At 53.4% G+C, this 11,907-nt stretch overlaps 2 protein-coding genes across 3 annotated transcripts in view; both read left to right on the forward strand.

Moving 5' to 3' along the window:
* Efhd2 (EF-hand domain family member D2) overlaps positions 1–3,353 on the forward strand; it is a 35,697-nt gene extending 32,344 nt beyond the window's left edge. For both annotated transcript variants that reach the window (XR_007211511.1, XR_007211510.1), the window contains exon 6: positions 3,342–3,353. The gene's annotated coding sequence lies outside the window, so the exon portion shown is untranslated. The remainder of the gene's footprint in view (positions 1–3,341) is intronic.
* Positions 694–11,474, forward strand: LOC125354600 (chymotrypsin-like elastase family member 2A). Its single transcript, XM_048350282.1, has 8 exons — positions 694–748; positions 931–1,019; positions 3,664–3,761; positions 5,737–5,865; positions 6,299–6,435; positions 7,683–7,828; positions 8,473–8,625; positions 11,384–11,474. Exons 1-8 carry the CDS (start codon positions 709–711, stop codon positions 11,399–11,401), a joined length of 810 nt encoding a protein of 269 aa, XP_048206239.1. The 5' UTR covers positions 694–708; the 3' UTR covers positions 11,402–11,474.
* Positions 11,475–11,907: the final 433 nt, after the last annotated feature.

Here is an 11,907-nt window from a genome sequence, read left to right on the forward strand (position 1 = left end):
GCCTAGTGGCAAGAGTGCTTGCCTCCTACACATGAAGCTCTCTGTTCAATTCCCCAGCACCACATATATGGGAAACGGCCAGAAGGGGAGCTGTGGCTCAGGTGGCAGAGTGCTAGCCTTGAGCGGGAAGAAGCCAAGGACAGTGCTCAGGCCCTGAGTCCAAGGCCCAGGACTGGCAAAAAAAAAAAAAAAAAAATCCCAAGGACCGGCAACTTATCTTTTTATTTTTCTCAATACACAATGCAATCTCTTGAAAGCAAGTAGAACCCATATTTCTTTTTTTTTTTGGCCAGTCGTGGGCCTTGGACTCAGGGCCTGAGCACTGTCCCTGGCTTCTTCCTGCTCAAGGCTAGCACTCTGCCACTTGAGCCACAGCGCCGCTTCTGGCCGTTTTCTGTATATGTGGTGCTGGGGAATCGAACCTAGGGCCTCGTGTATCCGAGGCAGGCACTCTTGCCACTAGGCTATATCCCCAGCCCCAGAACCCATATTTCCATATCTATCTTTGGTCAAAGATAGCTCAACCTATCCCAGGTTAACAGGTGGATGGCAACAGAAAAGAAAAGTATTTGGACAGCAGCTCTTTATCGCATGGGAGTTTGAGAAAATCTCCATCTTGTGTGTTCCTCGTGTATCTAATGCTGATAAGGCTGCTCATAAAACCTGGGCCGAGACAGGGCCAGGTTCACACAACCCCAAGCACCCGCCATGATCAGGACCTTGCTGCTGTCTGCATTGGTGGCTGGAGGTAAGTCCTATCATCCAGAGAATGTGCTGTCCATCCTCGGGTCCAAAGGGCAGGGGGGCTCTGACCTCTTGGGGTCCTTCTAGAACAAGGAATTCTGCGCTGGTTGGGTATGCGACACCTGTGGTTTTCATTTCTTGGGTCACAGTGTCCACACCCATGATCCTTCCTTTCTCTCCCCCCAGCCATCAGCTATGGGCTTGCTGCTTCCTTACCCGACCTGGGCCGGGTGGTTGGAGGCCAGGAGGCAGTACCCAACAGCTGGCCTTGGCAGGTGAGTCAGCCACCCGTCCATTCTTCTTCCTACCCTCACTCATTTCCCATCACCGCTTTGTGGGATCTGCTAGGTTGGCCAAGATGAGAAGGAGTGAAAACTCAGGAATAAATGCCTCCTCCTGCTTCAGTAAGCTGCTGCCCCGCCTACTTCCCAGACAGATCCACAGCTGTTCTTAATGTCAGCCAATCAGATGCTTGCTTACAGATAGTTATTCCAAGGAACCACTCATCAACCCTATGCAAATGTTCCTTGCTCCAATGAGCCAATCTGTGTTGCTTATGCAAATTAACCCCTACCTACAGGTAAGTCAGTGCTAGCAGTTAAATGTCCCCTTACCTTAATGTTCAGTAAACCCTTGGTATCTTCTGGCCCCAAAGAGGCAGCATGTGGAGAGTTCAGCACTGAACCTAACTCCCCTGAAGCCACGCTACCTCCCCAAAATATAAATATAAAATTCTCACTCTGTCATTAAACATATTCTTTGATCTTACTTTTGGGGTACCATTTTTCTTTTGGTTCTCTCTCACTTCCTTCCCCCCCTCCCCTCTCTCTCTCTTCATCCCTTGCTTGCTTGCTTTCCTGGTACCAGGTTTGTACTCAGAGCTTTACTTGAGCTGTGCCTCCAGTCAAGTTTTCTTTCTTTCCTTTTTTTTTGCTGGTAATTTTGTTTTGTTTCATTTGTTGCCAGTCCTGGGGCTTGAACTCAGGGCCTGAGCACTGTCCCTAGCTTTTTTTTTTTTTTTTTTTTTTTTTTTTGCCAGTCCTGGGGCTTGGACTCAGGGCCTGAGCACTGTCCCTGGCTTCTTTTTGCTCAAGGCTAGCACTCTGCCACTTGAGCCACAGCGCCACTTCTGGCCATTTTCTGTATATGTGGTGCTGGGGAATTGAACCCAGGGCCTCATGTATAGGAGGCAAGCACTCTTGCCACTAGGCCATATCCCCAGCCCTGTCCCTAGCTTTTTGCTCAAGGCTAGCACTCTACCGCTTGAGCCACAGCGCCACTTCTGGCCTTTTTCTATATATGTGGTGCTGAGGAATCGAACCCAGGGCTTCATGTATACGAGGCAAGCACCCTTGCCACTAGGCCATATTCCCAGCCCTAGACCCCCAGCCTCTTGAGGATCTAAGATTACAAGTGTGTGCTGGGCACCATTGGCTTTTTTTTTTTTTTTTTTTTGCCAGTCCTGGGCCTTGAACTCAGGGCCTGAGCACTGTCCCTGGCTTTCTTTTTGCTCAAGGCTAGCACTCTGCCACTTGAGCCACAGCACCACTTCTGGCCATTTTCTGTATATGTGGTGCTGGGGAATCAAACCCAGGGCCTCATGTATACAAAGCAAGCACTCTTGCCACTAGGCCATATCCCCAGCCCCAACCATTGGCTTTTTAGGGAGGCAGATTTTCACAAAATTAACAAGGAAAACACCCGAGCAGATCACACAGTAATTTAAATACAACCGATGATCACTCGAGATTGATTGAGAGCTTCTCCCCACTCACAGAGCGGCACCGTGCATGCTGGGAATTTTTAGGTCTTGGTTTTGGACTTTTTTTTTTTTTTAACCACCCCTTGTCAAAACGACAACTTAAAAGTCTGTGACTAAGGTGGGTTTGCTGTAATCATAGTGATATCAAGATCTAAATACTGGACGGCACGCAGAGTGGGGCCATAGAGCAGGACAGAGAAGTCTGGGGAAAGAGTGGGGTGGGGGAGGGGCGAGAGGAGGAGATGTTAAGAGTTTGCTTTTAGACATTTTGCACTGGAGAAATAAAAAGCTTCTCTCTCCTAAGAAGGAAGGTCTCTCGGGCTGGGGATATAGCCTAGCGGCAAGAGTGCCTGGCTCGGATACACGAGGCCCTAGGTTCGATTCCCCAGCACCACATATACGGAAAACGGCCAGAAGCGGCGCTGTGGCTCAAGTGGCAGAGTGCTAGCCTTGAGCGGGAAGAAGCCAGGGACAGTGCTCAGGCCCTGAGTCCAAGGCCCAGGACTGGCAAAAAAAAAAAAAAAGAAGGAAGGTCTCGAGGCACCAATTTCAGAGAGGTGTTCTCAACAGTTATGTTTTCGTAGCCTGTGTAAGTGTCTGATGTTGTTTTGAGGAGTGTTTGCTTGGCGGTGGTGTTATTTTGGTTTTTTTGAGGCATGCAGCCCCGGCTGGTCTGAACTCATCATCCTGTCCCAGCCTCTGTGAGCGCTGAGATTACAGGCATGCAACCACCACCCCATCCTAAAAGGGTTTGGTTGGTGTTTTTATATTTTAAATTCCGTAAAGCATGGAAGCCCCATGCTAGTGGCTCACGCTTGTAGTCCTAGTTACTCAGGAGGCTGAGCTCCAAGGATCATGGTTCAAAGCCAACCCAGGCAGACAAATCTGAGAGACTCTTATCTCCTAGAAACCAGCCCAAAGCTGGACATGGAGAGGTGTGGTTCAAGTGGTAGCGCATTCGCCTTGAGTTAAAAAAGAAAATAACTAAGGGCAATCACGCAGCTCTGAGTTCACAAGGAAACAAAACCAAAACATTACAATGGTTTTGTCTTCTAGTTGGAAGTTGGGCACCCTCTTAAGCTCTGCACTTGAGGGGTGCCCCTCACCTAGCTCCAGCCCTTCTCCCAGCTACCAGCACCCCTGTGATTCTCCCCCAGGTTTCCCTGCAGTACACCTCCAGTGGCCGGTGGTACCACACCTGTGGAGGCTTCCTGGTGGCCACGAACTGGGTGGTAACAGCCGCCCACTGCATCAGGTAACCGCTTTGCCCTGGCTGCCCCTCCTCCCCACACCTCATCTCCGCTCGCCGGGCAGCCACACAGACGCCAGTCCATCTATGACGTCACGTGGGTCAGGTCATACATGGTGTGGCTTGAGTGCCCTAGATACTGGGAGGGGGGGGAAGCTCAGCTCTGGCCGTGGGGAGGGGAAAGGGGGACAACCAGAGATCTTGTGGGAACACGAGGTTGTGTTCCTTTGGCAACTGAAGAGACTTCTCCAATAGCATCTCCAGCAAAAACGGAATAACAGAGATAAGAGGATAACAGAGTTCAGCATGGACAAATGAGATTGGGCACTCCAGGGTCAGGCACACAGTACATGCTCAGTAAAGGTTAATTAAAGCATATATACCTATCCAAAAGGCCCACGAGGGCTGGCCGTGAGTGGCTCACGTCTGTAATCCTAGCTACTCAGGAGGCTGGGATCTGAGGATTGCAGGGCGGAGCCAGCCCGGGCAGGAAAGTCTGTGAGACTCTCATCTCCCGGCTCTTATCTCCTTTTCTAGAAAAAGCTGGAAGTGGAGCTGTGGCTCAAGTAATAGAGTACTCGCCTTGAGCAAAAAGAGCTCAGGGATAGCGCCCAGGTCCCGAGTTCAAGCCCTAGGACTAGGAGAGAGGGGGGAAAGGCCCACAAAGGTGAGAACAAGGCCTGCACCTTGTTCACTGGTCCTCCTCCTCCCCTGGGACTCCAGCTTACCTCCATTGGCCAGAACGCCTCCCTTGGTTCTATTGGGTCTGCGGATGATGGGCCCACCCCCAACCTGATTTACAAGATGTAGGAGTGGGCGGTGGGGCGGGTAGGAATGGAGGCCTGGGTCTGGATGCTCACTGAACCCTTGCTGGGCCTTGCCTTCCCCATAGAAAAGTGAGAGGTGAGGGAATAAATTAGAAAATGCTGCACCAGGTACCGGTGGCTGGCTCCTATAATCCTGAGGATGGAGGTTCAAAGCCAGCCCCGCCAAAAAGAAGTTCATGAGACTCTTATCTCCAATGAACCACCAGAAAACAAACCAGGAGTGGAACTGTGGCTCAAGTGGTAGAGCACTAGCCTTGAGGGAAAGAGTTCTGCCCAGGCCCAGAGTCCAAGCCTCATGACCAACAAAAACAAACAAACAACAACAACATACAAACAAACAAACAAACAAAAAAATGAGAGGAGAGGTAAGGGAATAAATTAGAAAATGCTGTACCAGGCACAAGTGGTTCACACCTGTAATCCTAGCTACTCAGGAGGCTGGGATCTGAGGATTGCAGTTCAAAATCAGCCAGGACAGACAAATCTAAGAGACCCTTATCTCCCACTAACCAGCAAGAAGATGGGGATGGAGGCTTGGTTCAAGTGGTAGAGCACACTAGTCTTGAGCAAGAAAGCTACCTAAGAGCTCAAGACCCTGAGTTCAAGCCTCAGTACCAGACCCCTCCCCCCCCCCAAAAAAAAGCTTCACAGGGCAAATAAATGCTGTTTCTCCCATTCCCTCCGTAAAACAGCAGAGTTTACATGAGGACGAGTTTCGTCTGCGTGTGTGCCAGTACTGGGGCTTGAACTCAAGGCCTCACATTGTCCCTTGGCTTTTTGCCACTTACGCCACATTGCCACTTCCAGCTTTTTGGTGGTTCACTGGTGAAGATAGGAGACTTTTGGGGTTATCTGCTCAGGCTGGCTTTGAACCGCAGTCCTCAGATCTCAGCCTCCTGGGTGGTTAGGATGACAGGCGTGAGCCAGCAGCACCCAGCTCTAGCAGTCCAACTGTCGTTACATATCATAGCTCGTAAGCGGGACAGGACAGTCGGGGTGATCCCAGTTTTGGGTTCCGCTATTCATGCCGTAACTAAATGGCGGCCCCAGGGAAGAAAATCCCCAGGTCCCAGTAGGCGCTCTCCTAGCGGTGGCTTGGGGGGTGTCCTTGCCCAGAAAAGAGGGCGCTGACCTCTTCTCGTGGCCCCTCCCAGCAATACCCTGACCTACCGCGTGGTGCTGGGGCGGCACAGCCTCTCCACGGCGGAGCCCGGCTCGCTGGCCGTCGCGGTCTCCAAGCACATCGTGCACGAGAACTGGGACCCCAACCAGATCTCCCAAGGGTACGTTCTCTCCCGGTGGGGGCACGGAGGGGACTCAAGCCCACCCACCCCTCCTTTGTTCCTTCCTTCTGAAGGGAGAGAAAGGAGCCAGCCCCAAAGTCACCTGAGTGAGGTGCCCCTGGGGCGGGGGAGGAGGGACAGTGGGACGCCTGGGCCTCCTACCGGTGATCCCTGGGGGTCCCTGGGCACCCGGGGTTTCCCCTGATCCCGTGTCCAGTCCCTGCTGGGGGGGACACGGGGCAGGGTGCGGCCGCAGACCTCGGGGCGGACAGGAAGGAGGACAGTCTGTCCCCGCCCCCCTTTCAACAAGCTCCTCCTCGTCTTGGAAGTGCCCGGCCCACCCATGCCATCGGATCATTGCCACCCACGGGGAAATGACAGGGTAGGTCGGAGGGATCCACGCTCCTCACTCTCTACCTCTTCCCCGATCCAGCAACGACATCGCCGTGCTCAAACTGGCCAGCCACGTTGCCCTGAGTTACAAGATCCAGCTGGCCCAACTCCCACAGGCCGGCACCATTCTCCCCAACAACTACCCCTGCTACGTGACGGGCTGGGGCAGGCTGCAGAGTAAGTGCAAGCCGGGCGGTCTTGCCCTCGCACGGGGGAGTCCGCCCGGAATCAAGTCTCGGCCCTTCCCCGGTTAGCGGTGTGACCTCCTCTGGTTTCCTCAGCTGTAAAATGGAGACCTCTGGGTAACCTTCCCTGCGTCACAGGTTGCTGAGAGAAGGGAAGATGGCCCCACGGGGAGCACTTAGACCCTGAAACTAAGGCACGTGGAGTCAGGCGCCAGTGGCTCACACCTGTACTCCTAGCTACTCATGAGACTGAGATCTGAGGATGGAAGTTCAAAGCCAGCCCAGGCAGACAAATCCGAGAGATTCTTGTCTCCAACCAAAAGCTTGCAGTGGAGAAGTCCAGTGGTAAAGTGCTAGCCTGAAGCAAAAATTCCAAGTGAGAGCTCTGAGGCTCTGAGTTCAAGCCCCAGGACCCGCACGCTAAAAAGGAAGAGTCATACATCAGGAAAGGTTAGGATTAAGGACTGCAAACCTGTTAGACATGAAATGAACACTCCCTCAGGATTTCTCTAAGGTCTGTCTCACCACCACCAACAGCACCCTGGGCTGGGATCTCAGTGTCCAGCCCAAATTCCCAGACAAAGAAGCTCATTGGCTTAGCTTGAGTCAGGTGCTCACCCCTGAACCAATCAGCAGTGGCCATAACACTAACCAATCAAGTACAGGCAAAGCCAGCTGCACGGGCTGGGGATATAGCCTAGTGGCAAGAATGCTCGCCTCGTATACATGAGGCCCTGGGTTCGATTCCCCAGCACCACATATATAGAAAATGGCCAGAAGTGGCGCTGTGGCTCAAGTTGGCAGAGTGCTAGCCTTGAGCATAAAGAAGCACGGGCAGTGCTCAGGCCCTGAGTCCAAGGCCCACGACTGGCCAAAGCAAAACAAAACACCAAAACAGCTGCTCCTCCCATTGGAAGAAAGTTATGGGGACCAGGAAGAATGATGCTGGCAGCTCAGGCCTGTAATCCACTCAGGAGGCTGAGATCTGATGATCATGGTTCGAAGCCAGCTGGGGCAGGAAAGTCCATAGGACCCTTATCGCCAATTAATCACAAGAAAACTGGAAGCGGTACTGTGCTTCATCGTGGTAGATCAAAAGGCTCAGGGACAGCACCCCAGTCCTGAGTTCAAGCCCTCAACCAAAAGAAGAATGGTGCTGGGCAGAGAAAAGCCAGTAGTTGCCATGACTTTCTGTTGACGGCAGGGTCCCTCTAATGCCTTCTCCCTGGTCTCACCCAGCCGGAGGTGCCAGTCCTGACATTCTGCAGCAGGGCCGGTTACTGGTTGTGGACTTCGCCACGTGCTCGAAATCTAGCTGGTGGGGCAGCGCCGTGAAGACCACCATGATCTGTGCCGGCGGCGATGGCGTGATCTCCAGCTGCAACGTGAGTCCACACACACACACACACACACACACACACACACACAGTGACCCACTCCACACCAAAATGCAACACCACCACCACTCCGGGCCTTTATCTTTGTAGTCCCTGGGGTGTGTGTGTGTGTGTGTGTGTGTGTGTGTGTGTGTGTGTGTGTGTGTGTGACTTCCCTTGTAGTGTCCATCTGACTTCATTGCTGGGAAGTCCTTCCTGGGGTCTCTCTGTGATCGCTCCTTACTGACATCCCTCTTACACCAAGGAGAGAGCAAGTGTTCTCCGGGCTAAGTCACCTTTCTGGGGTGACTTCCAGATTCGTTGTTGAATTAATCCCATTAATGGCTCAGGGAGTCACCTCACGGAAGCTGCCACGAAAGCCTTCCTGGAGACGGTTTCTTAGCCAAGGCTCCTCAGGACACTGCTCAGGGCTCTGGGGGGCCTGAAGCAGGGTAAGGATTAGAAAGTGCTGGGCTCAGGCAGGGCAGGGCACATGGGAGAAATGGTAGCTCCAGTGGTAGTGCCCACCAAGGGGCCAGTTCAGAAGACACCCGTAGAACGGGACACATAGGTTGAGAAGCAGGGCTCCCAGGGGCTCCCCCTCCTCTCCCTCCATCATCCCGTCCCTTCACCCCCAACTCTCGCTTCCTCAGGGCGACTCCGGGGGCCCACTGAACTGCCAAGCAGACAACGGCCAGTGGCAGGTGCACGGGATCGTCAGCTTCGGCTCCACACTGGGCTGCAACTACCCCCGCAAGCCCTCGGTCTTCACCCGGGTGTCCAACTATATCGGCTGGATCAATTCGGTAAGAACCAGACCGGGCCAGCGCCCACACAAGCACTGTGCCAGCTTGGGGTGCAGAACCACCACCTTCCTCGACCTAGGCAGGAAAGGGCTACCTACCTGCTAGGCCTCCTCCACGGGACCCCAGACTGAATGAAAAGGAGCACAGAGGGCAGTTTGTCCAAGGAGGTCCAACCCAACAGGCATCCTCAGGCAATAAGAGTGGGTCCGGCCCGGTGGCCAGGGCTCAGCCTATAATCCGCCACTCAGGAGGCTGAGAGCTGAGGATTGTGTTTTGTAGCCAAGCCTAGGCGGGAAAGTTCAGGAGACTCTTATCTCCAATTAAGCACCGAAACAAACACAAAAATGAGGAAGTGTGTCATTTTTCGCTTATCCCTGTGGAAGCCTAGAGCCTACCGACCAGTGTGACGAAGGTCATTTTCATCTGCAAAGTCCAGGCCTGATAATCCCTGATCCCCACGGCCGTGATTATTAGAAATTAGTTCCAGGCTGGGAAGGTGGCTTAATGGTAAGAGTGCTCACCTAGCCTGCATAAAGCCGTGGGTTCGGTTCCTCAGTACCTCATAAGGAAAAAAAAAAGGCCAGAAGTGGTGGTGTGGCTCAAGTGGCAGAGTGCTAGCCTTGAGCGAAATAAAAAAGAAGCCAGAGACAGTGCTCAGGCTCTGGGTCAAAGTCCCAGGACAGAGTTCAAGCCCTAGGATTGGCAAAAAAAACAAAATCTCATCTGTGGGTTTAAAACAACTACTGGGAAGCCACAATGGCTGCTTGGCAGAGGGAAAGCAGGAGTCCAGCCCTGGACAGCCCCCCAGCAATTTAAGGGAGCCTCGCCAGCTGGGTAGACGGATGGCAGGCAGATTCTTGGCTGAGCTTGTGTGTCAGCTGCGCCCAGCCACCCGCGGGCACAGCAGGGCAGGCCGTGGGGAGCGGCAGCGGCGGGAGGAGGCCCTGTGCTCACGGGAGGGGAGGGGGGCAGCACAGATGCCAAGCGCTGATTCCGGGAGTGGGGTGCAGGCAGCTGCTCCCCACTGGGGGAGGTCGCCCAGCAGCTGCACAGAGGCCAGTGGAACCTCGCCTTCAGCAGTCACTAGCTTGCTTCCTCCGAAGGTAATACCTGTCCTTGTCAAAGTACTGAAAGAATAGAGGAGTGTATCAGTTACAAAAGTCTTGGGGCTGGGAATATGGCCTAGTGGTAAAGTGCTCGTCTCGTATACATGAAGCCCTGGGTTCGATTCCTCAGCACCACGTATATAGAAAATGGCCAGAAGGGGCGCTGTGGCTCAGGTGGCAGAGTGCTAGCCTTGAGCAAAAGGAAGCCAGGGACAGTGCTCAGGCCCTGAGTTCAAGCCCCAGGACTGGCAAAGAAACAAAACCAAACAAACAAAAAAAGTAGACGTCTTAGCCGGGCACTGGTGGCTCACACCTGTAATCCTAGCTATTCTGGAGGCTGAGACCCGAGGATCGTGGTTCAAAGCCGGCCTGTACAGGAAAATCCATGAGACTTTTAATAACTCCAATTAGCCACCAGAAAACTGGAAGTGATGCTATGGCTCAACGTGGTAGAGCGCTAGCCTTGAGCCAGAGAGCTTAGGGACAGCGCCCAGGTCCTGGTATGGCAAAACAAACAAACAACAACAACAACAAAAGCCTGTCATTGCATCCTGAAATGTTCATAGCTCTGTGTGGTCTTCTGGTTTTCATGCCCATACAAAGAAAAGCCTACATGCAGGCTGGTGGCACAAGCCTGTAATCCCAGCTACCTGGGAGGCAGAGATCAGGGGATTGTGGTTCAAAGAAGCTCACAGGACTCCATCTCCATCAACAGCCGGGCTAAAGCCCCAAGGCTGGTGCCGAGCTCACCCCATCATTCCTGCTCACACAGGAAGCGCGTAAACACTTTCAAACAAGGCTTCAAGTGACACCTACCCTGAAAATAACCAAAGCAAAATAAAAGGGGGCCTAGGGGCATGGCTCAGGAGGTGGGGCACCTCTCTTCCAAGTGTGAGGCCCTGAGTTTAATAATCAGTACTGCCCCCCCCACCCCCCAAAACAAAGAACAACAACAACAAGCTCCTTTATAGTCTTCTAACCAAAAAAAGGGTTTTACTCCCAATCCACAACTTTCCTCACGCAGCCCAGAGTTCCACTCCGTGTGTCAGCCTTGGTATCTTCGCCACTCTGGCCCCAACCGTCCGGTGGTTTCTCCGTGAATGAGGGCTCTGTGGTCTCCCTGGTGAATGACGATGGTGGCTTCCCTCTGGCCCCTAGTTTGCACTCCTACACCGCCACAGTGCCCAGGGCCTGCCTTGCGGCTATACATCCAGCAGCTTTGCTGCTCCAAATTGGCAGGTTAAAAGGTGAAGGGGACTACAAGGGCAACTGAGTGGTCACAGTGCGTGCTTTGCAAGTGAGAGGTCATGGGTTCAATCCCCAGCACCCACTGGAAAGCAAGCTACAGTTCCCCTGCACAGTACGTGACTCTGCCTCAGAGACGGCAGTGGGAAACTGCGTCGTCTCCTGCGTTTAGGAATGCACAGATGACACGCCCCTGACCAAACACCCAAATGAGACTCACACCAGAAAACCAACGCAAAGCTGTGATCCCATTTTTCCAGAACACCTCGGGCAGAGAGCATGGCCCCTCGTAAGGCAGCAAGCTGCGTGCTGCCGGGAGGGACCGAGACAGAAACTGAGGCCGGAGCGTGCTTCACACAGCTCTGCCAAGAGGATTAACCTGTTGCTTGCTTCCATGTGTCCTGCAGGCGATTGCAAATAACTAACCGAGGAAGTCCCTGAGACCTGCAGGCCGGGAAAGGCTCAGCGGGGAAGTGACAATAAAGTGACCGTCAACTCAATGGATCTTATTTTATTTTTTGCCAGTCGTGGGGCTTGAACTCGGGGCCTGGGCACTGTTCCTGATCTTTTCCTCAAGGCTAGCATTGACCACTTGAGCCACAGCACTGCTTCTGGCTTTTTCTGTGTTTGTGGTACTGAGGAATCGAACCCAGGGCTTCATGCATGCGAGGCAAGTGCTTTACCACTAAGCCACATTCCCAGCCCCGTGAGTCTTACCTTGATGCGTCTTATTAACGGGAAGTCATCCCTGCTCAGGGCAGCCTCCCACCTCTGGGCAGCTTTCTCTGCAGTCGGGAACAGGGCCCCATGAGGAAGGCGCATGGGGGTGGGGGCTGGGGTTCCGGAGGCCCCGGCCCCGGGTCCACCACGGCATCTCTGGACTTGGAGAAGAGCTCAAGCTCTCCCAGCGTCCTGTCCTTTGGGACATGAA

The sequence above is a fragment of the Perognathus longimembris genome, chromosome 7 (assembly GCF_023159225.1).
Source record: "Perognathus longimembris pacificus isolate PPM17 chromosome 7, ASM2315922v1, whole genome shotgun sequence".
In the NCBI taxonomy this organism is placed as follows: Eukaryota; Metazoa; Chordata; class Mammalia; order Rodentia; family Heteromyidae; genus Perognathus; species Perognathus longimembris.

Excerpts from the sequence above, each read along its gene's own strand:
- LOC125354600 (XM_048350282.1), top strand. The coding sequence starts at position 709 with ATGATCAGGACCTTGCTGCTGTCTGCATTGGTGGCTGGAG. Across the intron at positions 5,866-6,298 it reads CCCAACCAGATCTCCCAAGG|CAACGACATCGCCGTGCTCA; the intron begins GTACGTTCTCTC and ends TCCCCGATCCAG. Across the intron at positions 7,829-8,472 it reads GCGTGATCTCCAGCTGCAAC|GGCGACTCCGGGGGCCCACT; the intron begins GTGAGTCCACAC and ends TCGCTTCCTCAG.